The 27967-nt window shown below is 42.5% G+C and overlaps 1 protein-coding gene and 1 long non-coding RNA gene across 7 annotated transcripts in view; both read left to right on the forward strand.

The window, feature by feature from the left end:
* The first annotated feature begins 441 nt into the window (after positions 1–441).
* Positions 442–27967, forward strand: part of USP12 (ubiquitin specific peptidase 12) — a 121970-nt gene continuing 94444 nt past the window's right edge. For 2 of the 4 annotated variants that reach the window (XR_004966407.1, XM_036301800.1), the window contains exon 1: positions 444–717. Coding sequence is in view for 2 of the 4 variants with exons in the window: in XM_036301800.1 (XP_036157693.1) it covers positions 670–717 (48 nt within the window). In the remaining 2 variants the exon portion in view is untranslated. Of the gene's footprint in view, positions 718–27967 lie in introns of all 4 variants that reach the window. The other 2 variants (XM_036301801.1, XM_036301803.1) reach the window with 2 other exon arrangements.
* LOC118652019 lies at positions 10736–27847 on the forward strand. Of its 3 annotated transcripts, none has more exons than XR_004966409.1 (4): positions 10736–12019; positions 25778–25853; positions 27446–27502; positions 27802–27847. It is a non-coding gene; the product is annotated as an uncharacterized LOC118652019 (long non-coding RNA). The 3 variants fall into 3 exon arrangements; XR_004966410.1 differs by lacking the exon at positions 10736–12019 and adding an exon at positions 22032–24056; XR_004966408.1 differs by lacking the exon at positions 10736–12019 and having other exon boundaries at positions 25099–25853.

The raw sequence follows: 27967 nt of genomic DNA on the forward strand, positions 1-27967 counted from the left end.
CCTCGGTGGAGGCTGCGGGTCAGTCCCTCTGGGATTTGCACACCCCTTCCCCACCCCCAGCCCCAGCGACGCGCACCTCCCCAGCAGCCCTTAGCTGCACCTGGAGCTCGCGCGGACGGGAGCAGGCTCTAGGACCGCGAGGGACGCCGGCAGGAAGCGGCGCCAGGCCGAGCGCCGGGCAGGGCCGGCTCGGGAGTTCCCCCACAGGCGCGCTCCGGGAGGGAGGGGCGTGCGCGGGGAAGTGGGCGGGGCTGCGCGCGAGGAGGTCCCGGCGCGCGGCGGGTGGGCGGGGCGCGCCGCTGGGCCGCGCAGCCGCGGAGCGGGCGGGGCTTTAGGGCCTCGGCGGAGCCCGCTTCCCAGCGCGCTGGGCGGGGTGCGTGTCGGGCAGCTTCGCGGGCCGGCGCGGACCCCGAGGCAGCGGCTGCGCCCTGTGCTGGGGAGGAGCCGGGGGCGGGCGGGCGGCCAGCAGGAGGGGGCTGGGGCCCGAGGTGGCAAGTGCCGGAGCGCCGGCGGCGACGACAGCAGCGTTGGCAGAGCAAGCTCAGTGCGTGGGTCCGTGGCGGATCGGGGTCCGCCCGCGGGCTGCGGTGCGAGAGGGCGGCCCGGCTCCCCTTCTCTCCCGCCCGCCGCCGCCGCCGCTGTGATTGGGTGGAAGATGGCGCTGGGCGGATGGAAATCCTAATGACAGTCTCCAAATTCGCCTCCATCTGTACCATGGTAGGTGCGGCGGGGGGCGGCCCGGGACTTCTGGGGCGGGCTGGCGGCGGGAGCCGTCCCCGCCCTCTGGCCGTCCGCGGGGCCCGGGTGGGGGTGGTGGGCAGCGGGGGCAGTTGGACGGCGGCGGGCGGGGAGCGCGGGGATTAGCGGCCCGGTGGACGGGGCGGCGCGAGGGTGACAGAGGGGGCGCCCGTGCCGGTTGTGGCGGGGGGCGGGCCCCGGTCTTCAGCGTCCTGGGGCTCAACTGCTGAAGGCTTCCCGAGGCGCGGGGGCCGGCGGCGGGCGCACCCGGGCTGGAGCGCGGCCCCGGCCGGGGTCGGAGGTGGGAGGTCTCCGGCAGGCGCACTCCGCGGCCGTCTGGCAGCGTGCGGAGCGGGGAGGTGGCCCTGCCGGCGGCGGGGGTCCGCGGGCGGGAAGGCGGGGTCTCATGCCTGCCCTGGAGAGGACGGAAGTCCAGTGAGGGTTCCCTCCCGGCGCCCCGGGAGGCCGAGTCCCCCCCGCCGGTGCTTAGGGGAAGGGGTGTGTGTGTATGAAGATGGAAACTTTAAATAAGTGCTGTGGAAATTTTCTCCATTACTGCTCTTTCGAGAGTAACGAGCTTTCCCTTACCCAACCTTGTGCCCAGGTGGCAGTCTTGTCTTTGGGAATCTGCGTTAATGTTGCAAACCGCTTAAGCTTTCCTGTCGTTTGTTTACTTGAATATACTAGGGGCACATCTGTGTGTGGCTTGATGTAGTTCTGTGCAGGGACTGACTGCAAAATTATGGTCTGTGTTCTCTTGGGGTTTCTAAATAGACTTGAAGGGCAAAGTGCTAATGCCTGTTGAAAAGTCCCAAGTGAAGCAAAACGTGGGTGCATGTAAATCTTGGTGATTTTTGTGCTTAGCCAGGAGGACCACAATTTCCCACCTGATGGGGCAAATTCGTTTCAAGCTTTTTATGAGCTTACATCTGAGAGTCATAATTATGGGCCACCACAGAAAAAAGTTACTCTTTTCAACACGAGCCTGGTAATTATGTTTTAAAAGAATTTTGAAATCTTTCCTTGTGTTTTGTCTTACTAGCCTTTTTATAGGAGATCCCCAAGCAATCTTCGATTTAAGGGTGGTATATTTTATATACTTTTTTTTTAGAGGAGTGGTGAATCAGGTCCGCAAGATGCTTTAGAAGCAGATTCTATACTGGATGCTGATGAACAGTATTAAAAAATGGCTGAAATCAGGTGGGATTAAAATCTACAGCAGTGCTTTTCAACCTTTTCATCTCATTGCACACGTAAACTAATTACTAAAATTCTGTGGCACATCAAAAATATATTTTTTTGTTGGTCTGACAAAAAGATATACTTTTAATTCATTTACACTGATGGCTGTTGTTGTGGTGGCTGTTATCATTTTTTTTATTTGACAGTCTAAGGGAAAAGAGGTCAATGCCCCTGACTAAATAATTAGATATTGTGTGTTTTAAAAATTCTTGTGGCACACCGGTTGAAAATCATTGATCTACAGGATATCAGAAATCATATTGAAGCATGAATCATTGGTGAATTCATTTCCTCAAATAGATATTTGTTTTTCTCACAATTTATATTTTAGGAGGTATTGATACTAAAGGAACTATATTAACATGATTTTTGAGGGTCATTTAGGTTATTTTTAGATATTCCAGTTATTCTATTTCAGAAGGAATATGATAATTAAGTCTTTGAGAGTGATAATCTTGCCAGATTGCTGAGCTACACAGATTTTTGGGTCATAGTTCATTATCAAAGTCTAGTTCTTCAGGAGTGATGTGTTACTCTTTACTAACCATTCATTTACTCAGGTATATTAGGTATACTAGTACATTTGGCACCCACTAAGGGCTAGATACTGCTGAGTGTTAAAGAGCAGTGATCAAGACAGCCTCTGCTTTCATGGTGTTTACAATGTAGTTGAGGGAAACACACAATATTCAAATGAACATATTAGTAAATGTAAAATCTATATATATAAAAGGCTAAATTGATTCGCGCATGTGCGATACACATAAAACTCTCTGGTACCAGTTGCACATGTGTGTTTCCATCTGTCATTGTCGATGGCGAATTTGGTTGACACTTTTATTATAGAGAGGGCAAATAGTGATATTAAAATATTTCTTCTAATTAATTTCCTTTCAGTGTGCACAAATCTGTGCACCAGGCCACTGGTATACTATAATCAGATTAGGAAAATGAGGCACAGAGAGATTTGCCAAGTCAAACATGAGTAAGTGGGATTCTGATCTCAAGAATGCAGACTCTGAAGCTCTTCCTAGGGCTTCCACTCTGGGGCATTAATTGCATGTGGTGTGTGTGTATTGTTGGCAAATACAAAAACACCAGTGCCTGGCCAAATGAGAATGTTTCAAAAGTAATGTTAAAATTGTGTCTATATTTATATTTTGATGTGCTTCCAAAGTAATGCTAAATATCTCAAAGTAATTTGCAATTTTATCCTTTAAAGAAAACTGTAATTTACGTTCTGAGAATTTTAAAATTAATAATCAAGGAAAATGAAGATATTTACCCTTGTGCTTTTATAAATGCTATTTTTCTAGGCTTTGAACACTCCGCTTCCCCCCTTGTCTGGTGAATTCATAACTGTCTGTCAAGCAGATAGCCTTACTTGAATAATCGTACCCCTGTCTGTCGCCATCCTTCATCCCCCTCATATAACTTAACTGCATTTTTGTTATCTCAATAGCACTTATCATATGTAATGTGTTGTACATTTTCCTCTTATCTGCTTTTTAGATTGTGAAGGTTTAAGGGGAGGGGCTGTCATTTATTTCTGCCCTTTGGTGGAGCGCTAACTTTTGCATATAATAAAACAGTTTCCAGACTCCTTTATACCTGAGCGAAGTGAGTTTGGTTAAACATGGATGAGATTGGAGGTGTGTGTGGAGTGGTGGAGAGAAGAGGGGCTGGACCTAAAGAGAATGATAGTTCTCAGAGAATCAGCAGCTGTGGAAACATTTATGATGAATTAAAATTTTATTCTATAAATAATAAAGTTCACATAATTTTTTCATTTGTCAACATAAGGTGCCTGGGCAAATTGGCAGCACCTTAATTGGGTTAAATAACTGTGTTAAAAGCAAATCTTTCAGATATGTCTTTTTTAGATCACTATTGTTCTGCTTACATGTGAAAATTAGTTTGCTTTTCTTGTTAGCCTGACTCAAATGAGTGGTTATGTTTAGATTGCCCTGAATAAATTTGCAAAGATATCTGTAGAAATGACTCTTGTTATTTGTCCGTGAAAAATACGTTTTCAGTATCACATGGTGTTATTTTGCCTCTGAAGTAGTTTTGAGACTTTCAGGGCCTGGCACAGAATAGCTATCCAATTTTTAATATTGTACTTAATAATGATGAAATAATGGGAAAAGTGGCCAAAACCATAGAGAGGCCTATGTTTTGAAATTGAGGTGGAAGTTCTAGAGCTGTTTTTGGTGGCCTAGGACTGGAGAGTGATAGTATGGATCCTGACTGTTAATCCTGACTAGCTCCCACTGTGATAATTATTGTCCCTTCCTATGCAGTGGTAGTAGGCGTCATGGTTGGGGAGGGATTGTTGGGGGAGGGATTGGATAAAAGGAGAAATGCTGCAGTGGAAGGTAGGTAGATCATGAGGTGGCACTGGCCTGGCTGCTTGCTCACCTGCATCCATAGGGTGAGATAGGTCTGTTACAACGTGGTGTCAGTGAGGCCAAGGCCACAAGTTAGCTGCCCAGTGGATCTAACAGGTTTACCTTGAGCAAGCCTGTATCTAGCACAGCACCCTGCCCATGTTTAACTTTCAACTACTCTTTGAACTATTCCCAGGTGAAGCTGCTATTTGTCTTTTCTTCAGTCTCACTGGCATCATTCAGTAAGAGTAAGCTGTGTTGTGTGGTCATAGCACTCCAGAAAGAAAGGAAGGGAAGAAAAACCTCCAGGCTCATGCTTTGTTAAGGGGGTGGTTTGATAGTCACCTTTTTATGTAGTCAGAATATTACCCTATATAATAATCCTATATAATAAAAGGCTAATATGCAAATAGACCGAATGGCGGAACAGCCGAACAACCGGTCACTATGGCGTGCGCTGACCACCAGGGGGTGTGCGTGGAACATGACGGGCGTCAGCCGCAGCGGGATGGTGGAGCAGGTGAGCAGGGGTGCCAGACCAAGGTGGCACATAATTTGCTGTCATTGGGGCGAGCCTCTGGTGGTTACTGAAAATTCTTTTTCCCGCGTGCCATGGTCCCACCTGGCACTCACACCTGCTGCTGGCGCTGGAGCTGCCACTCGCACCCACTGCCAGTGCCAGCCCTGCTCGCACCTGCAGAGGGTGCCACAGTGGCTGCTCGCAACTGCTGCCTGTGCCCGGCGCTGGTCCTGATCGCTCGGCGCCATCAGCAGGTGCGAGTGGTGGCTGCTGGCCCTGATAGCCCCTGAGGGCTTCTCCACCTCCCCCTGCTCTTCGGGGGCGATTGGGGCAGCAGCTGCCGCTTGCACCCACTGACAGCGCTGGCCCCGTTTGCAGCCACTGTTGGTGCTGGCCTCAATAGCTCCACACTTTCAGTGGGTGCAAGCAGGGCTGGTGCTGTCAGCGCGTGGGAGCGGCGGCGGCGGGAGTGGGGCTGCTGGAGTGGGGCTGCTGGTGGACAGGGGACAGGGGTCTGCGGTGGGAGGGGCCAGGCAGGGGTGCGGAGGATGGGCCAAGACCCACCCCTGTGCCTACCGCAGCCTCACGGCCCACAGTTCCTTTCAAGGTGCACGAGTTCATGCACTGGGCCCCAAGTATCCTATATAATAAAAGCCCAATATGCTAAGTGTATGACCGTTCGTTCAACCATTCAGCCAGTTGCTTTGATGCGCACTGACCACCAGGGGGCAGACACTCTGACTGGTAGGTTAGCTAGCTGCTGGGGTCCAGCCGATTGGGACTGAGTGAGACGGGCCGGACACTCCCTAGAGCACTCCTGCGGTACCCCCCTCCACCCAGTTGGCCAACTTTCTGCGTCCCTCCTCAGCCCCGATCATGCACCAGTGGGGTCCCTTGGCCTGGCCTTCACCCTCTCAAAATCCAGGACCCCTCGGGGGATGTCAGAGAACTGGTTCCAGCCAAGGGACCCCACCAGTGCATGAATTCATGCACCGGGCCTCTAGTTAGATAATAAAATTCCTTATATTGTCCCAAGAAATAGGGCCAATGAAATTTTTTGTTAGTAAAATATTTAATTTTTATTAATATTTTATTAATGGTGGGTCGGAGCAACTAAGATGGCGGCATAGGTAAACACCGGGAAATTATCGCCTCACACAACAATTGAAAATTACCGCAAAGGACTGAGCAAACATCATCCAGAACAACAGGAAGGCTGGCTGAGTGTAAATTCCACAACTAGAAGGAAAGAAAAGCACGCTGAGAGCCAGAGGCGCTGCGGAGGTGAAGTGCAGAGGTACGGCGGCGCGCGCGCGCGAGGAAAGGGGGAGGCACCTGAGGACGCGGCTGACTTTTTGAGTCACAAGCTCCTGACTGCTCTGAACTCCGGTTCCGGGAAGTCTCTGGGGACCCAGGACTCATACGGGGAGAGGCTGGTCTGTCCGGCAGCGAGCGAACTTGAGGGCGGCTTTCCCTCAGAGGTGCTTGCAGCCGTTACCGGAACACTGAGACGCGCGACTCCGGGCGGAGAATCGGCCATGGCTGCTTTCTCCGCCCTCTGACTCCCTGAGACCCCGCCCCACCCAGGCTGCGGCAGAGGCTTTTGCATGTGAATGTACCTAACTGCAGCCAAACCAGGCAGACCTGGAACTTCCAAGAGAAGGCCCAAGGCCCCGCAGCGGCTTGCATTGCTTCACAGCTGAGCCTCTTCGTGGCTCCTGCTGTGTGGCCTCAGGCAGAGGCTGAATTAGCACCTCCTTAGATCCAGGAGCCACTGTACCCAGTGGTCAGAGGGGGTCCATCCAGATTGCAACTCCTCAGATCCATAAGGGACGCACTCAGGGAGCAGACTCAGTGAGCACCAAAGCCCCACTGAAGCAAGTCTTGCCCCAGAAGGGTGTCTTCAGCACAGAAGTTCTCCCACTTTAGACACAGCTGATTCTCACAGCCAATTGGCCTGGAGGTCAATTCCTCCCAGTGATTCTACAACAACCAAGGCACCAAGAGTGCACCAAGAGTGTCCACCCCAGGTAACTGGGGAGGCTGAGCTACTGGGCCCTACAGGACACCTGGCGCACAGGGCCACTCTATCAACACAGGGAAGCTGCCAAAATGCGGAGACAAAGAAACAGGTCACAAATGGCAGAAATGGAGGAAAGCAAACGATTGGATATAGAGTTTAAGGCCACGGTTATAAGGTTTTTCAAGAATTTTATGGAAACCGCCGATAAATTTAATGAATCCCTCAATAAGTATAGGGAGACCATGGAGGACATGAAAAAGGACCAACTAGAAATTAAGCATACACTGACTGAAATAAAGAATAATTTACAGAGATCCAGCAGCAGAAAAGAGGATCCCAAGAATCAAGTCAAAGATTTGAAATACAAAGAAACAAAAAATACCCAACCGAAAAAGAAAAAAGAAAAAAGATTCCAAAAATATGAAGATAGTGTAAGGAACCTCTGGGACAACTTCAAGCGTACCAACATCAGAATTATAGGGGTACCAGAAGGAGAGAGAGGGCAAGATATTGAAAACCTTTTTGAAGAAATAATGACAGAAAACTTCCCCTACCTGGTGAAAGAAATGGGCTTACAAGTCCAGGAAGCGCAGAGAACCCCAAACAAAAGGAATCCAAGGAGGACCACACCAAGACACATCATAATTAAAATGCCAAGGGCAAAAGATAAAGAGAGAATCTTAAAAGCAGCAAGAGAAAGACAGTCAGTTACCTACAAGGGAGTACCCATACGACTGTCAGCTGATTTCTCAACAGAAACCATGCAGGCCAGAAGAGACTGGCAAGAAATATTCAAAGTGATGAATAGCAAGAACCTGCAACCAAGATTACTTTATCCAGCAAAGCTATCATTCAGAATAGAAGGTCAGATAAAGAGCTTCACGGATAAGAAAAAGCTAAAGGAGTTCATCACCACCAAACCAGCATTATATGAAATGCTGAAAGGTATTCTTTAAGAAGAGGAAGAAGAAAAAGGAACTCTTACCATTTGCCACAGCATGGATGGAACTTGAGAGCGGATAAACACCACAGGATCTCACTCATTTGTGGAATATAATGAACAACATAAACTGATGAACAAGGACTGATCCAGAGACGGAGAGGCATTGATTGGACTGTCGGGACTTGGAGGGAAGGTAGGGGAGGGTGGGGGTAAGGGGGAAAGATCAACCAAAGGACTTATATGCAAGCATATAGGCCTAATCAATGGACATGGACAACGGGGGGGTGAGGGCATGAGCGGGGGGGTGGGGTGGGGTGGGGGATAGAGGGTAACGTGGGGACAAGGACACATATGTAATATCTTAATCAATAAAAAAATATATTTAAAAAAAAATATTTTATTAATAAAATAGTGCTTCAATGATAGGAACATTCAAAGTGAGTTGCCATTGTTTTACTAATTTTTGCTGTTTTTACGGTAAATATTAATTTAAGAGGGATGAAAACTTCAAAAGTAAGGAGTCTTCTATTATATACATACTGATAAGGAATGTTTGAGCATGCATTTGAGTAGGCTTAGTGGGGAGAACATTTAGCATAAATATTACAAATGTTTTATTTAAGCCTGCTGATATTTTGAATTTGGTTAAAATACATATTGGACATTAAAAATTTTACATTTTTATAGAAAATTTGGAAAATATTCTATAAGAAAGAGTTTGGAAATTCTTAAAGAAGCAAAAAAAAAAAAATAACTTATTTTACCTCTCAGAGCATATTTTGTCTTTTTTAGAAAACTTCATTGGGGGGTGGAGTGGAGGAAGGTAGGGGGCGGTAAAAAGCGATGGAAAAAATAAAATAAAGATAAGTAAAACTTCATTGAGTTTATACCTAGATAAAATTTTGCTTTTTAGTTTGCCCCATAAATAATTGTCTTACTGGTTTTAAAATCTGTACAGTTTCAGAATTAGTGGAGAGTTAAATGTTATAAAATGATGATATAACAAAAAAGGCACAGTGATAGCCTACCGAGTCCTTCACAGGTTATTTCATGATTATTAGAGGACTAGAGGCCTGGTGCACAAAAATTTGTGCACTGGCTGTGGGAGGGTTGTCCCTCAGCCCCACTTGTGCCCTCTCACAGTCTGGGATCCCTCGGGAGATAACCACCTGCTGGCTTAGGCCCACTCCCTAGGTGCAGCCCCTGGTCGGGCTTAGAGCAGGGCCGATCAGGGAGTTGGGGCGCCGCCCCCTGTCATGCACAGAGCAGGGCGGATCAGGAGGTTGCAATGCCACCCTCAGTCACGCTCAGGGTAGGGCCGATTGGGGGGTTGGGGCGTCGCCCCCTGTCACACTCAAGGCAGGGTCGATGGGGAGGTTGTGGCGTCACCCCTTGTCACACACAGAGCAGGGCGGATCAGGGGGTTGTGGTGCCACCCCTGTCACGTACAGAGCTGGCCGATCAGGGGGTTGGGGCGCTGCCCCCTGCCACGCACAGAGCAGGGCCCATCAGGGGGTTGCGATGCCACCCTCAATCACGCTCAGGGTAGGGCCGATTGGGGGGTTGGGGCGCCGCGCCCTGTCATACTCAAGGCAGGGTCGATGGCGAGGTTGGGCGCCGCCCCCTGTCACCCACAGAGCAGGGCCAATCGGGGTTGGGGCGCTGCCCCCTGTCACACTCAGGGCAGGGCCGATGGGGAGGTTGCGGCTCCACCCCATCACACACAGAGCAGGGCTGATGGGGGGGTTGGGGCGCCGCATCCTGTCACACACAGAGCGGGGCTGATCAGGGGGTTGGGGAGCTCCCCCTTATCAGGCACAGAGCAGGGCCGATCAGGGGGTTGGGGCGCCTTCCCCTTTCATGAACAGAGCAGAGCGGATAGGGAGGTTGTGACCCCACCCTCTGTCACACACAAGAGCCGCAGGGTGATCAGGGGGTTTGGGCGCTGACCCCGTCACACTGCTCCAGGGGCCAGGAGGCCTTGTGGCTCCGCTGATCCCAGTGCTAGGAGGCCTCACTGCTCCACTGATCCTGGTGCTGGGAGGCCTCATGGCTCTGCTGATCCCGGTGCTGGGAGGCCTCGCGGCTCTGCTGATCCCGGTGCCAGGAGGCCTCGTGGCTCCGCTGATCCCAGGCCGGGAGGCCTTGCTGCTCCGCTGATCCCGGTGCTGGGAGGCCTCATGGCTCTGCTGATCCCGGTGCTGGGAGGCCTCGCTGCTCTGCTGATCCTGATGCTGGGAGGCCTCACAGCTCCGCTGATCTCGGGTTCGGGAGGCCTCACGGCTCCGCTGATCCTGGTGCTGGAGGGAATATTACCCTTTTACTATATAGGATAGAGGCCTGGTGCACAGGTGGGGGCCGGATGGTTTGCCCTGAAGGGTGTCCTGGATCAGGGTGGGGGTCCCGCTTGGGTGCCTGGCCATCTTGGGTGAGGGGATGATGGCTGTTTGCAGCTGGTCACACCCCCTTCAGGGTGGGGGTCCCGTTTGGGTGCCTGGCCAGCCTAGATGAGGGGATGATGGCTGTTTGCATCTGGTTACAGCCCCTTCAGGGTGAGGGTCTTCACTGGGGTGCCTGGCTAGTCTGGGTGAGGGGCTGAGGGCCGTTTTCAGGCTGGCGGGTGACTGAAGCTCCCAACCTCTCCTTTTTTCCTTTTTTTTTTTTTTTTAAATTATGGTATTTATTTATCTTCTATGGCTGTCACTGGAGCTGAGAGCTGGCTTTAGCTGTGAGACCATCGGCTGCTAAAAGTAGGTTTCTGGGCTTTGTTTACTTTCTGTATTTGAAACTTTGTTGCAACTCCAGCTCTGAGATCCTGCTGACTGAAAGCAAGTTTCTGGGGTTTTGTTTAGCTTCTATATTTGTAACAATGTTTCTTAGAGAGCAGCTCAGAGCCCAGCAGTGGCAGGTGGGGAACGTTGGCTTCCTCCATCACTGAAGCAAGCAAGCCTCCTGTTTGCGTCAGTTGCCTGGCCGCCGGCCGCCTTCTTGGTTGGCAGTTAATTTGCATATCACCCTGGGAAGGGTAGCGAAGTTATGGCTAATTACCATGTTTCTCTTTTATTAGATAGGATAAAATTATACAGGAAGTAGAAATTGAATTTTATAAGAGATGGTGGGTTTATTCTAATCTTAGGCACTTATTAGTTATTACAAAAAAAGGTATGACCACCAGGATTTGAAACTTTTAATATGCTTTAAATTTAGTTTTACGTATTTTATTTTTAAAATTTTATTTAAAAATTAAAAAAAATAATTTTAATGTTGACATTATTGGAGACTCCCCCCAACCTCTGCTTTCCCCACCTCCTCCTATCCCCAATTCCCCCTCTCTTGGCTCTCACCACATTATTGTTCCTGTCCATTTGATATACATATATGTTTTGTAGCTAATCCCTTCAACCTCTTTATCCAGTTAAATACCATATTCAGTTATGTGCAATGTGTATAAATGCTCTGGTCTTCTTTTATATCATGTGGCTTTGTGTATCTGCTTGCTGGTGGTTTTCTCTTTACACCTCTGGCTAATCTATCTATATTTATAAAAGCCTAAGTGACCGAATGACTGGTCCCTATGATGCAGACTGACCACCAGGGGGCAGACGCTCAATGCAGGAGCTGCCCCTGGTGGTCAGTGTGCTTCCACAGCCAACTTCCCGCGGACTCTCCCCCCACCGGCCAACCTCCCGCTGCCCCAATCTTCTCGATCGCCTGCCAGGCCAAGGGACCCCACCCATGCACGAATTCATGCACCCGGCCTCTAGTCTTTTCATAATAGATCTTAAAGTAGGTTAATTATCTAATTTATTATGAACCATGTAGCCACTCTCACCCAGACTTTATCACAACATGTGTTATCTTATTTAATTCTAGGCTTTTGACCAAGCCCCCAGAGATTGAGTTTACTTCCTTTTTATCTCGAGTTCTTTTTTCCTTTAAAGTCATATCTGTTCTTGCTCTCCTAAGAAACTTACTGTTTCAGGAGATTATTGAAGCATTTGTTTACTTAGGAATTAATCCCTCTCCAGAAACCTTTATTTTTCAGATTTAAATAATTTAATTTTGTTCTGATTTCCTTTTTAGTAATTCAATTTCAGAAACTTTATATAGTATTTTATGTATCCTACAGCATGGCATATTAAAAAGAGCAGTTGAACCAGAAGGTAAATTCTACTCCAGATTTTGACATTTAGATCTATATGGGAAAGTCTTTTAAAACTTTGAGTTGATTTTTCTCATTTGTAAAATAAAAGGATTGGACTAGACACTCTTTAATAAATATTCCTTATATGTTTGTTTCCTTTTAGATTTAAAACTCAGAACTCTATGATCTTTTGAGAGGTTAGAAATGATTATTGATATCTTCATCATCATTTTGGGAGCTCTAATCATGTTTTAGACAATGTGAGGAGTATGGAATTAGACATAGTTAAATATGAATTATGACTAGCTTCCCAGTTTTCTTTTTAATGTTATTAAATTTATAGAAAGTTACAATCCAAAGTAAATATATTTCTCTTCCTTTAAAAGCATTTAGTGGAGGTTAGTGATATCACCATTTTATTCATTATCAGGCTAATTCACATAGCTATTTACTCACTTTTGACATTTTTTTCTTTTCCAGTGCCATTAGAAAAGATTTTAAAAAAGAAAAAAGAAAGAAAAATAACAAAAATGAAAAAAGATTAGAATTGGTTTCCTTTTTTTCCAACCCTCATTTCCTTAGCCGTGAGTGAGATCTTGAACAAGTTACTTCTCTGTACTACAGTTTCTTGTCTTTAAATTGGGGTAAAATAATATCTTAGTTCATAAGGTTATAGAGTAGTCCCTGGGCCATGGTAATCACTGTGGTGGTGGTTATTATTGTTGTTATTATTACTATGATTATTCTAAATGGATTTGCTCCCCTCATGTGGTTAGAGGACTCATTGGCAGCACTAATTAACGTTAGCTCAAAAAATGCTAGTAACTAAAATTGAAATTTGTTTTATGAAATGCAGTTATTTCAGCCCATTTTCATAATAAGAAACATTAGTTTACTAGTAATATATGCCTCTGAGAAAACACAAATTTACTTTGAAGTTAAGTGGATTAGATTATGATATAAAATAAAAATATAGATCATCTTATCTCTGTGTTGAATAGTTTGTAGGAAGAGATTTTATTCTGTCAGGGGGTAAAACTGATCTAATTTGTGACATTCTTAAACATGTTTTACAAGTTTAGATAAGTTGGGAATACTACTTTTAAAATAAAACCTTAACATATCCTATATAATAAAAAGATAATATGCAAATTAACCATCAGGCACTTGCACAAGATGGCCGGCAGGGGAGGGCAGTTGTGGGCAATCAGGCCAGCAGGGGAGGGCAGTTGTGGCAATCGGGCCGGCAGGGGAGTGGTTAGGGGGTGATCAGGCTGGCAGGCAGAAGCGGTTAGGGGCAATCAGGCAGGCAGGCAGGCAAGTGGTTGGTAAACCGGCAGTTGGACATCCCATGAGGGGTCCCAGATTGGAGAGGGTGCAGGCTGGGCTGAGGGACAACATCCCCCCCCCCCCAAGTGCATGAATTTCATGCACCAGGCCTTTAGTATATATATATTTTTATATATTTTATTGATTTTTTACAGAGAGGAGTGGAGAGGGATAGAGAGTTAAAAACATTGATGAGAGAGAAACATCAATCAACTGCCTCCTTCACACTCCCTCCTGGGGATGTGGCCCACAACCAAGATACATGCCCTTGACCGCAGTCAAACCTGGGACCCTTCAGTCCACAGGCCGATACTCTATCCACTGAGCCAAACTGGTTCAGGCAACCTTACCATATTTGTTATACTAAAGAAAACCACAACTTTTTTGTCGTTAGAATGAGGTATATGTCTGTTAAAAGTCGGCTTCAGGCCTTAGTTCCTTTCAGAATTTTCTCTGTTTACTGGGGCCATATTATTGGACTTAATTCCCTCTTGCCTTTGTCCTTTACTCTTGTTGGCCTACAGTGCAGTTACCCAACTTGCTTTTAGACATCTGTCTACTAGTAAAATCTGTTCTCCCTATCTTGTGAGCTGGAAGAGGATTATTTAAGTATCTGTAAAGTACTTTAAGGTGTTGGAAGAAAAGGGTAAATGCTAGCGATTATGAAGAGTTATGGGCTGCTGAACTAAAAACTCAGACCCAGGATTGTTGAAAATATCTATTTATAAGATTTGATCATTTAAAATCTCGTGCACAAAATTTGTATTATAAGGAGATGAAAGAGACAGTTTATATACATAATTTATTTTGGAAGAAAAACTATTAAGTCTTAGACTGTTTTCACAGAAGTACCCAATGAAGAATTGTATGATAGTGTAAAGTACAGAATCCTATATAATAAAAGCCTAATATGCTAAGTGGCCGGTCGACTGGTTGGCTGTTCAACCAATCAAAGCATAATATGCTAATGATATGCTAAGGCTGCTCAACCGCTTGCTATGGTGTGCACTGACCACTAGGGGGCAGACGCTCCAACTGGTAGGTTAGCTTGCTGCTGGGGTCCGGCTGATCGGGACTGAGCGAGATGGGCTGGACATGCCCTGGAGCCATCTCACGGTCCCTCCCTAGCTGGCAAACCTCCCGTGTCTCTCCCCAGCCCCAATTGTGCACCGGTGGGGTCCCTCGGCCTGGCCTGTGTCCTCTTGCAGTCCGAGACCCCTCGGGGGATGTTGGAGAGCCAGTTTTGGCCCGATCCTGCAGGCCAGGCCGAGGGACCCCACTGGTGTATGAATTGTGCACCAGTCCTCTAGTATTTAATAGAGAACATGATTGAGTGAGATTCTGTAGTTCCTCATAATCCAGTATGTTCACTGGTTGTGTTTTTCTGTTGCTTCTCTGTAAGAAAGACTATTAGCTTTTTCTAAAAATTGTGTTGTGACTACAGAGTGATGTATAAACTTGCTTAGCATCTGTTTCTAGTAATCCACATGTCTAAAGCTGCAAACCTATAACAATTTATTTCCAGCTTAAAATAAGTGGTATTGATTTCAGTGACAACTGACAGAAATTCTTAATGAAATACTTTATAGGTCCAGGAACCATCTATATACATTTCCTATTTGTGAATAGTGTTTAAGTAATGGGATATTTTAGTGGTGTCTGAGTATTGTTTCATTCGGTTTTATTTTTGAGCCCTACTGAGCCTTCTGCCTGATAGTGAATAACTGTTTTTCATGGGATGAGGGGCAGGATTTTTTTTTTTTTAAACTAATAGTGACTTTTTTTTTTTTTTTTTTTTTAAAGAATACCTTTTCTTTAGTAAGTACTTACTGGAAGAAAATGGAGCCCTACATTATATTAGGGTATATGTGGGTTCCGAGAATACAGGGATGGCTATGATAACTCTGGTTTTATGGAGCTCCCTATTTTGCGTGTCCTGCATGGGGTATAATTTTGCTGAGAATGTAATCTAATCATTTTGGCCTCTGGGCAGCCAGGAGGTATCTAGGTTGACCAAAGACTCTTGACCAGTCACATCCAGGTGAGAAGAGTCTTATCTGTATAGTCTTGTGGGCTCTACAGCTATTTTCTGTGTTCCATGATGAGGAAAAATTTGGAAGGAGGGTAGACATATAGTACAAATGAATATAATGAAATGGTTTTCTTCCTGTTAGTGTAATAAGTGTATGTGGAAGAGAAAGTGGTTACTTTTTTTCTGGGAGAGTTAAAAGGGTTTCCAGGGAAAAAAACTGAATAGACTTTAACTTTATGAAATGAAGTCATCTATTGTATGGACAGGAGGAGATGGAATTTCAGATGTGAGCAAAGGTATAGAATCATGGAGTAATGTGTTATTTTTAGATTCTATAGCTGGATTGGCATGGAAGGGGTTTTGGGAGAAATAGGCTGGAGAGGAGGAATGGGCCAAATCAAGAAGTCCCAAGAAAGTTTACCAACTCTTGACTCTCATTAAAATATCAATAAAACATGTATTTAGCTGTAGGAAATGTAAGTTCAGAGGAAAGTTGTGGGGATAAAGAAATAATGGAATTGCTAAAAATATGTTGGTAACTTTCATTACATTGATTGTTAAAAAGTTACTTGTATCAAAAAAAGAAAAAAGCTAAAATGATGACCATAACAAGATGGGTGAAGTAGGAGGACTATTCAGTGGGTAGTTAAAACCTATTAAAGGCCTTGTTGCCCAAAAGCCCTAATATTAGAAAGCTTAAATCTATGTATATATGTTAAAAGTAAAGGATAAATACACACTACACTAAGCATGTCAAACTCAAAGGCTAACACAGGCCAAATAAACAAGGTTTAAGTTTAGGTGGGCCACAAAAAAAAAAGCTTCAATTTTCATAGAAAAGTAGGTTTATTTCGATAGAGACATGCTGAATAGAAAGGGCTGAAATAAATGAGTAATCGTTAACATAAAATAATAGAACATTTTAATAAAAATTAGTATTTTTTTGAACATTAACTTACCAGACACTGAATAAGTGCACAAATTAATAAGCATAACGCAAATAAACCTATTTTTCTTCTTCTCCGAAAGCGAAATATTTCCTGTTGCGCACACCAAACAAGTCAGTCCAAGATTAATGACGTGGCAATCGGCTATTAAAATATTCGCTGCTAGTATTAGTGGAAAGAAATGGTGCACCTGCACGTAAGGCACATAGGGAAATGAATGCAATACAATTATAGTAATCAGTCATTAGTGAACGTTGTAGTTTGTTATTAATAATTATGTATAACAGAATATTGTAAAAATTAAATTATGAAATTTTTATTAAAATGTTTCTTACATACCGTTATATTGGATGGGTTGCAAAAATATCCGTTGTGGGCCGCGAGTTTGACATGTTTGCACTACACGATAAATGGATATTTTTGCTTCAAACCAGCAGAAACTTAAACTTATCATTCAAACTTTGAGGGCAGGAAAATAGGAAAAACAAGATGAAAAAGGAAAGGATAAGAATAGAAAACCAAAATAATTTGGAAGGAATAAGCTTTATTTTATTAATTATAGTAAGTCAAAATGGGTCAAATTTATCTGTACTATATTAATAGAACTATCAGATTGATAAAAAAGCAAAATATTGCTTAACAAGAAACCTGCCTAAAACAAAAGGATGCTGTATATATAACAACACAATACAGTTATCTCACCTAAGAAAATGAAAAATACTGTACATATGTAGATTACTTTTTGAGATACTTCAAAAGCACTTAGTCCCTTTTGGTTGTTAGTCTCATAATCTTTTTCTCATGTCTGTCATCGCCATGATCCATTTAGAGCTAGGGGAGCTCAGGTAATAGCCCACTTTCACAGATTGGAAAAAAAGTTCCATTAACCATAAATTCCTAACACATTAGATTAAAAAAGAAGTAATCCTAAACTTAGCTTCATTAATGACCAGAGCATCTTAAGACCAGGATCACTAAAATACTTATTTTCAAACCTTTAAATGACTACGTAAGTGACAAAGGTAACTTGTGAGTCCTGTTATAACTTCCACAGTTCATAGTATCTTAATGTACCTCTATCCTTTCCTAATGTGGACCAGGAATTCTGCCAATAATCTATATACCTAAAAGGCTAATATGTAAAGTGTCCCCTTGGGAGTTCGACTGGGAGCCTGGGAGTTCGATCGCTTGTTATGACGTACGCTGACCACCAGAATGAAGGAAGGCCCCAATTGGCCCTGATCGCCGGCCAGGCCTAGGGACCCTATCTGTGCACAAATTTTGCGCACTGGGTCTCTAGTAATCATATAAGAATGGTTTTAATTTATATGTGCGGTACAAAAGACTTTCACATGTATTCTCTCATTTCATCTAATGTGGAAATTATTATTCCACTTCATAGTAGAAATCAGGTACCTGGTCTAGCCAAGTACAAATAATTAGTAAGTGAAGTAACTGTGTGTGACTCAAAGCCACACAAACACACAGAAAGCTTAGAAGTTAGGAAGAAAATAAAATCTCCATATTTTTTTGTATAAAATGGAAGAAAAAAACAAAAGCTGCAACACATTGGCTTGTAGATGTTTTCATGAATTTGGGAGTAAAGAAATGAGGACCTCATCTCTAGTGGATGTGTGGTTGCCTTTGCTCAGGTCACTGCTCCTTCCCGGCATTTCGTGGCCCTGCCCTTTGAGTGGTTTTTGCTTCCTTGTGTACTTAAAGCCTTTTTTCTGCTTGTTGCACTTTTCTACCCCAGACATTAGTTGCTTTAATTACTAACCATCTTTTTTCACTCCTGGAACCGAGTTGTAGTTATTACGCCGTTTTAGTGCTAAGAGCCTGGCTTTATTGTGATGTTTTTTTGCTATTCTGTGTTAATGATGACTTGGGTCATCTTAGCAGACTTTGTACAATTAAATGTGACTTCTGTAATTTCAGCTTTCTCAAGGATCTTATATAGAGATCTGACATTTATTGAGTGCCTGCTTTGTGCATTTGTGAGGTACTTTACAAATTGATATCTCAAAAATTAAGTTGTAGAAGGGTTTGGAGTTAGGTAAATTTGTAGATGATAAATGTAGAGTGGATTATTACAGAGAATTCAGATATTTGAGGACATTTTTGGTTGACATCAAAGTTAATAAGACCCTTTGTAAATGTTGCATGACTGGAACAAAGAGAAGGCTGAATGAATAAATGTGGCTCAGTAGAGAAATGAAATTCAATGATGGAACATTTGTAAAACCTCCAGAATTATATGTCTGACAGATATGGTTGGTAAATGTTATATTATTTTCCTTCTGTCATTTTGAAAACTGTATGTTTAATACTGCCTCTGAAATACAATAACATGGTTGCTATTAGAAGTGGAGTGCTAGATATGCCTTTATAGTTCAGCAATTAATGAATTGCTTTGAATTATCAAATTGAGGACTTGAAATATCAGCGTTATTTACAACTAGTGGCCCGGTGCATGGATTTGTGCACATTGAAAGGAAATTAATTAGAAATATTTTAATATCGCAATTCGTCCTTTCTCTGTAATAGAGGTGTCAACCAAATTCACAATCAACAATGACAGATCGAAACACACGCATGTGGTTGGCGCCAGTGAGAGCTTTATATGTATCATGCATGTGCCAGTCAACTTAGCCTTTTATAGATATAGAATAAACTTGCTTAATTAGACCTGCTTTCTGATTTAGCTAAACTTTTTCCAGCCAGCTCAGTGAAGCACCCGAACTTCTCTTTCAGGTAATTGTCAGCAACACAGCAGTAAATATCAACACGAAGCAGATTATTATTGTAAATCTCGCAGGGAGAACAAAGGGTGAAATATTTAACTGCAGCAGTGTTTGACTATATTCTGTGCAGTGAGAAAACCTGAAGTCATTTTCAAGGTCCACCATTTCTTACTTCTTTTCAGTCGGGTCAAGTTTCTAAACTTTCTAAATCTCCATTTTCTAGCTAATGAAAAGAAAATACAGGACTCTACCGAGTCTCCTTTCTACCTACTCCAGGACTTCTGTGAGGATCAAATGAGATGAGGCATGGGAAAATGCTTCACAGACATTTGGTTAAAGTGTAAAATGTTTGCACCTGGCTATAAAGCAAGTTGTGTTCCTGGGCTGAAGAAACTCCAAGGAGGCTGGTCACTAGGGAGAAGAAGCCGGGCGTTGCTATGTGATGTCATTACCCGGTGCCCACAGTGACCGTTTCCAGGCTGGGCTGGGCTGTGGGCCGCATTTTGTGCCATGGGGTTTCAGCAGCATTGGCTGCGATTTGGTGGGCTGTTGCTCCGGGGTGGTGGTGGGACCTGTGTCCTACTTGGGGGAAGCCGAGTGTTGCTTTGTTGGCGCCAGGTCTGCGGTTCCGTTTCTTTGTAAAATGGCCAGTGTGCGTCATGGCAGCTCCTGCGTTGAGCGTCTGCCCCTGGTGGTCAGTGAGCATCATAGCGACTGATCGGACGGTCAGAGGGACACTTATCATATTAGCCTTTTATATATATAGATCGCTAAGATCTGGAAACAGCCCAAGTGCCCATCAGTAGATGGATGGATAAAAAATCTGTGGTACATTTACGCAATGGAATACTATGCAGCTGTAAAAAAGAAGGCTTTCTTAACTTTTGCAACAGCATGGAGGGACCTGGAGAGTATTATGTTAAGTGAAATAAGCCAGTCAGAGAAAGACAAGTATCACATGATCTCACTTATACGTGAAATCTAACGAACAAGATAATCTTACAAACAAAATAAATTCAGAGACATGGAAACATGCAACAGACTGAGAATTCTCGGAGGGAAGGCGGGAGTGGGGTGGGGTGGGGTGCAGGGAAGAGATCAACCAAAGAACTTATACGCATAACCCATGGACAAGATAATAGTGGGGGGAAGGCCTGGGGAAGGGACAGGAGTGGGGAGGGAGAGGATCAATGGGGCGGAAAAAAGGGACATCTTTAATACATTCAACAATAAAGATAAATTTTAAAAAATAAATAAAACACTATTTTCCTACAAAAAAAATGAATTAAATCACTCAGGTTTAACTGCATGTATTGTTAAAAAATAATACAACATCTGATTACCTTTTGGAAACAGTTTCTTTGAATTCTACATTTTAAAAAAGTTAAAAAAATCAACCACTTATTTTTCTAAAAGTACAAAATTATGGGAAGTAAGAAAAATCCTCCTACTACAAAGACTTTTAAAGAATGAATTGCTTGTTAAGAGTTTGTATGTATGTGTTTGTGTGGTTAGACATTTCCTGTGTATAATGCAAACTTGATATTATGGGTTTGCTATTCCTCCTACCCCCAAATAAAATCTGCAAATTTATTGGCAACTTACTCTTTCACTTAATGTGTCATGGACATTTTCCTTTGTCCTTATGCTGCTTCATTCTAGGTCAGACTGGGCTCATTTTAATTCTCTATTATCTTTAGTATCTATCATATTAGGAAGGTTTGATTTTGTAATACTGTTTCACTTTCATAAACATCAATTATATTAATTTCCCAGGGCTCCAAAACAAAGTAGCAAAAACTGTGTAGTTTAAAATAACAGAAGTTTATTGTCTCACAATTCTGGAGTCCAGAAGTTCAAAATGAAGGAGTTGGCAGAGTTGGTTCCTTTGAAGGTCCTCTAAGAAGAGTCTGTTCTCTGCCTTTCTCCTAGCTTCTGGTGGTTTGCTAGCAATCTTAGGCATTTAGATGTATCACTCCATCTTCTGCCTCTGTTGTGTCTCTTTGGATTTACATTGTTTTCTGTCTGTGCATGTCTGTCTCTGTGTCCAAATTTCCTCCTTTTTTAAGGACCCCTCTCCCTCTCCCAATCAATACATGGCTTTTACTGCATCTTTTAAATATTGCAAATGAATCTAAGGAATCATTCAACATCTTGCTGTTTCTATAGCTGGACAACATGTCTTCTTTTTTTTTTTTTTTTGGACAACTTATATCTTATTCATGAGCCTACTGAACTATTCCTTTTTCAGAAACAATAGGAACTATCTCCAAATTTCCTGATATCCTTGTTTCGGCAGCTGAATTTGATACAAGTTCAATGTCATTTCCTTCAAAAATCCACTCAACTTTCTGGGCTTGATATATGTTAAGTGAAATATATCTGGGCTTGATATATATTATGTTGAACAAGCAACATATGATACATGTTAAGTTGAACAAGCAACACCTGAACTCTGTGGATGTATTTTTCGCCCAATTTCTGATTTCAACAAGCGAACAATGGCTTTGATGGGGAAGTGAGCATACACGGATCTCATCTTGTAATGAAAGCTCCATGGAACACCCTTGATTATGTTTTGTACATGACTGCAGATAGTGCAAATGGTGGCCCTTTCTTTCCTTTTTCCCCACCATTGGTTAACCGGAGCCTCTTTCTTTCCAAGGAGACTGAGTTCTACATTGATGTGGTTGAAGTCCCCCCACAGGGTCCCTCTGGGGCCCTTCCCAATAACTGTATGTCCCTTCAGAGTGATATTGATATTGTCTGAGATGTCCACAGTCTGATTGCTGAGAATGGTCTTCATTCTTGCAGTAGATGTGGCAAAGTGAGCTGAAGACCCTTTTTTTTTTAAAATATATTTTATTGATTTTTTACAGAGAGGAAGGGAGAGAGATAGAGAGTTAGAAACATCGATGAGAGAGAAACATCGATCAGCTGCCTCCTGTACATCTCCTACTGGGGATATGCCCGCAACCCAGATACATGCCCTTGACCGGAATCGAACTTGGGACCTTTCAGTCCGCAGGCTGACGCTCTATCCACTGAGCCAAACCGGTTTCGGCGAGCTGAAGACCCTTTACATAGGGCCCAGCATGACCTTTTAACTTGATTACTGTTTCCAAATAATTGAGGTTCTGGGGGTTAGGACTTCAAATATCTTTACAAGTCATCCCATCACATCAATGGAGCAATCAGGTCCATTTTTACAATCAGTATCAATTAATGTTCAGTAAATAGGGATCTGTACCAGACACTAGATATGCAAAGGTTTTTCAGTTTTTGTCCTTAAAGGCAATCTATTTGGAAAGACCAGGCTTGTACATAACAAAGTGAGCAGTGAGTGATGCAGACTTGATAGCTAAGTGCTAATGATGCTTACATGGAAGACAGGATGACACTTGGAAGTCTGGGCCCATTGGAGAAGAGGGCTTTTGGGAGTGGTGGAGAGGGAGCTGGGTGGGATTTGAAAAGTATTTTATGGAAGATGAAGAAGGAGAAAGGGTTTTGGAGAGGAGGTGAGATTGTGAATGAAACAACTAGCAAATATTTAAGAGTTTAGTTATTAAAATTGCTTATGTAGTTTAATGTCTCAGTAATGTTTGTCCTCAGACTTTGTGCTTCCTCAGGAAGAAAGGATGGGAAAGGTTACTTGGGATATTTCTTATGCAAAGTGGAAAGATAGGGAGATTCTTGTAGGATGTGAGATTTTTCATGTTTAAAGATAATTATTAGAAGAAATTCTAACTTTAGGATTGCCAGCTCTCAAATGATTTTTGTTTTGCAGTTATTAAACAACTTTCATCATTAGATTTGATAGCTCAGTAAATTTAAGAGAAGTAGATTGAAACAAAAACCTGGACATTTAGGAATTTTATTTTTCACATTTTGCTTATGAGTTTAGAGGAAAATCAAGAGAATAGGGAAGATTAAGAAGAGACATGCTAAAGAGAAGAACCAGTAAATCTATTTAGTACTGTGCTAGGTGAATTGGGCACAAGAGCAGTTTCTTTCTTTTTTAAAAATATGTTTTTATTGATTTTAGAGAAAGAGGGAGGGAGAGGGTTGCGAGAGAGAAACATCCATTGACTGCCTTCTGCCCCTGTGCTCCAACCAGTGAGTGCATGGGGCAATCCTCACAACTGAGCCATACTGGCCAGAGCACAAGAGCAGTTTCTTAAAGAAGATTTGGTCTTACTGGGGAGATGAGACTTAAATTCATGGCATTGAAATATCAGAAACGTGGGTATATGAGCTTTGCAAGGATTGTCTCTAGAAAGGGGAAGGTTGTCTGTTGAATCCTCAAACATAAAAATTGTAACTCTACTGTACCAGTTAACAGATTGTAGTACAACTTTCTGCTCTTACACAGGTGAGTTATTCACTCTTGCCATTTTCATTTTTGTAGTAGTTTATTGTTACTAGATTTTACAGAAAATATTTTATTTGAAACAACACAATAGTTACATGCTGTCACTATATATTTACACGAATATATGTCCATTTTATCTACACAACTATCATTTATATTGAAGACTATAAAAGTGAACTTGAGGTTTGAATACTATAAGCTCCCCCCCCCCTTTTGTGGCATTTTTATTCATATTACACCTGCTAATGTTAGAAAACAAGCAATACATTGTTGTAATTAGTAATTTACCATCTCTGTTTCCTAAGCCCAATACAGCTTTGTTCTTAATCATCTCATGTGTTGTTATCAGTAAATATGTTACATATAAATTACATTTATATATGTTATAGGCTGAGTAATACCTTATATACACACATATAATGTTGCACAGTTTCTTTTTAAATTGGTTAAGAGAGGAAAGAAGGGGAAAAAGTATTGATAGTGTTCTTTTTAGGGAAATAATTATCATTACAGGTTCTCTTTTAGTTGTTGTTCAAATGGACTTGAATTACTGCCGAGATCACCTGCTTTCAGCCTGAATAACCTCCTTTAGTATTTCTTATAAGATGTGTCTGCTAGCAAAAAATTGTCAGGTGTTTTATTTTATTTTATTTTATTTTATTTATTTCACATTTAGTTTGAAAGCTTTCATGGATTTAGTATTCTTGGTTGACAGTTTTTTTTTCTGTGAGTACTTTGAATATGTTACCCCACTTCCTTTAACTGCATTATTTCTGCTGAGAAGTCAGTTATTGGTAGTCCCTTATAAGTGACTTACCCTTTCTTTCTTGTTGCTTCAAGGTTTTCTATTTGTTTTTGATGTTCAGCATTTTTATTATCATGTGTCTGTTTGTGGGTCTCTTTGTTCTCATCACATATATTAAATTCTAGCTTATGTTAAACCTATACCTTTTAGTTCGAAGTATTGTTTTTGTTTTGACATTTCAGTTATAGCATAATATATCAACTTTATACGTTAGAATGATTACATTAATTTAGGTTTGTTATGTCTTAACTGAGAATATATTACTATAGTTAAATATTACAAACATTTTCATAGAAGACATTCATAAGAAAATTGGACTCAAACTAAAATGAAATAACAGTACAAATTCCTTACATAAGTTATACTAGTATATTGTACCTGCAGATTAGTAGTTGTGCTGTACAGTTCACCCTTGAACAACACTGGTTTGAACTGTGCTGCCTCACTTACATGCACATTTTTTTTAATAACTACCTAAGCAGCCCTCCCTATTTCTAGGTTTCACATCTCTGAATTCTACCAACTGTGGATTAAAACCAGTATTCTAAGTCCGTGGTTGGGAATCTGAGGATGTGGAGGCTGACTATATGCGTTGTTCTGTGCCATCTATATATATATATATATATATAGAAGCCTAAGTGACCAGCCTACCGGTTGACTGGCTGACTGGTAGCTATGATGCGCACTGACCACCAGGGGGCAAATGCTCAATGCAGAAGCTTCCCCCTGGTGGTCAGTGCACTCCCACAAGGGGAGCGCCGCTCAGCCAGAAGCCGGGCTCACGGCTCATGGGGACGGTGCCTAAGCCGTCAGTTGGATATCCCCCGAGGGCTCCCGGACTGCAAGAGGGCACAGGCCGGGCTGAGGGGCCTCCTCCCCCCTCCTTGAGTGCATGAATCTCGTGCACTGGGCCTCTAGTTTTATATAAGGGACTTGACTATCCACGGATTTGGGTATCCAGGGTGGATCCTGGAACCAATTTCCTGTGGACACAGAAGGACAAGTGTAGTTACGTTTTTGGGGAGTCAAAAGTTATATGTGGGTTTATTCTACAAACAAAATTGTTCACTGCTAGCTCTTTTAAAAGGCAGTCAACATGAGGCTGTTCAGCTGCATAGAGTTTATAGGATGGTGTATTAGTTTCCTAAGGGCTTATGAAACAGGTACTACAAACTAGGTGGCTTAGAACAAGGGAAATTTATTGTCGTACAGTTCTGGAGGCCTGAAGTCCAAATTCAAGGTGTTGGCAGGGCTATGCCCTCTCTGAACGTACTAAAGAGAGATCTATTCTAGGCTTCTCTCCCAGCTTCTAACAGCCTCAGGGATTCCTTGGCTTGTAGATGACCATCTTTCCTTGTATCTTTTCACATTGTCTCTCCTTTGTGTCTGTGTCTAAATTATCCCTTTTTATAAGGACACCACTCATTAGATTAGGGCTCACCTTAATATCCACATTTTAAATTCATAATTTCTGTGAAGACCCTATTTCTAAATAAGGTCACATTCTGAGCTACTGGGAGTTATAACTTCAGTATATCCTTTTTTTAGGGGGTGGGCACAGTTCAACCCATACCAGATGGTAGGTTAAAGAAATATTGTCATCTTAAGTCCTTTCAGAAACAAGGTAAGGACCTAAGGTACTGACTTTTTAAAGGGGAGTAGCAATTGGTTAGTTATCTTTTTAACTAGTTTCTATAACCTCACTTATAAGTCAGTATCAGACCTCCACAGTGATGGAATTTATACTTAATTTTGTATTAATCTAATAATGGCTGACATTTTCCAGTAGTGGATGTAGTTAACTAACTGATTGATTTTGTTCCCCCTTTTCCATCTTTGTACCTGCTCAATCCCCTCCCTACCTCTACCCTCCAACCTTTTACAACAATGTAATTTTCTTTTTTTTACTTACATGGGTACTTAATAAGAAATTTAATTGTTTATTGGTTATAAAAGGAATATATGTTTGAAATGGATAGAAATGTGTAAAAAATACTAAAAGTCAACTATAATACATTAGTTACTAGTAATTGATAACATGTTTGTGTATGTTATCCTGGCCTTTAGAATATATGGCAAACATTTTTAAAACAAAATTTGAGTCATTACTAGTAAATACCCTTTTAACTGTTCTGTGGGTGATTGAATTAGTTATTAATGCTAGTGCTCTCAACAGATTTTTTTCCCCCATCCTATCTCCTTTTATTCTGTAACCTCTTGAGGGCCAATTTATTTTCATTGTTTCTCATTTTCTTTATTGATAACAAAAGTTTGATGTTACAGGTTTATAGAGTTTTGGAGTTAAAAGGGACCTTAGGACAACTAGCCCTTTAAAGTGATAAGTACTGTAGGGGAACTAATCTAAGATCATGATATTTCACAGTGATGAGCAGATTCTAAATGAATTGGTTCAACATAGTAATTAAATTGAAGTTATGTAGGAGCCAGTTTATGTTAGTTGATTGGAGCTCATCATTCATTTTCCCATAAATTCAGTTTCTTAGCCAAATGGTTCAGCACTGATGGTTATTATAGGTCAGTAATATTATGGCAAATAGTTCATTCATAGGGCTACTGTCGCCATATGGAGAAGAGTGTGGCTCAGAATTTCATATCTTTTGCCACCTGTCATTCTTCAAGAAGGAAACTCACTGGGAAATACCTTATACTTTCATAGTTATTTGAGGAGAGCCCCATATTTGGGGAGGAAGGGGAAGGTAGGTGTAGTTAAGAGTGGGAACTCTGCATTTGACCAGAGACCTGTGTTTAGGTTTCCCCACTGCCATTTATTAGTTACAGCTGGGGGCAAATTACTTTAAATTCTTGAGTTCTGTCTATTATATGGGCCAAAAATAATGTGTAAAAATTAGGCAGTACTTACTGTCTGCCTGGCATTATTTTCAGCTCTTTACCCATATCAACTCACTCAGTTTCCACAACAACACTGTGAGGTTGGAACTGTTGTTATCTTTTATGGATAAGAAAACTGAGGCACAAATAGCTGAAGGATTTTTCCCCCCACATCATATGGCAATGAAACTGTTAGAGTGGGGATCCAGGTCCCTGAGATTTGGATTCAGAGTCTTGATTTATAACTATCATACTCAGCTGCTTGTCTAGAAATACTGCTTTAAGGTTTGTTGATAGGAGTAAATAAGATAGTGCATATCAGGTATCCAGTTCAGTAAATGTTAGTTCCCTTCTTCAATTCTTTAGGTGTCTGCTGGGAACCCTGTATTTATTTTCATGGCTGACTAAACTCATAATCACAAGGTATGAAATTCCCTATATCAGCAGAATGAGTTTCAGTAACATAGTACCTCTCTTGATTTGCCTATACATTCTCTTCTTACTACAGGTGAAAATCCCTAGTCAGAATTTAGGACAGTTTCAGGGTGAGTGGAAAGGGGAGGGAAAAGGCTGGGAAAGGTCTGGCCAACACAGTAGTAGTGTCACTTTAAGACAAGGATAGTCAGGGACTGGAAACTTCTGATAAATGTATTTCTCCTCTCTAGGGATTAAGAGCCTTCTCTTTGTAGTCTTGAATTATACTTTTCTCTTCCTTGATTTAGCCTCCTGCACACCCCCTACTGGGGATTGAGCCCGCAACCCCGGGCATGTGCTCTTGATCAGAATCGAACCTGGGAACCTCCAGTCCACAGACTGAAGCTCTACTCACTGAGCAAAACCGGCTAGGGCTCAAGTTAAAAAATCTTTTAAAGTGAGTTTATTATATTT

Source organism: Myotis myotis, unplaced genomic scaffold, assembly GCF_014108235.1.
Source record: "Myotis myotis isolate mMyoMyo1 unplaced genomic scaffold, mMyoMyo1.p scaffold_m19_p_3, whole genome shotgun sequence".
Lineage (NCBI taxonomy): Eukaryota > Metazoa > Chordata > Mammalia > Chiroptera > Vespertilionidae > Myotis > Myotis myotis.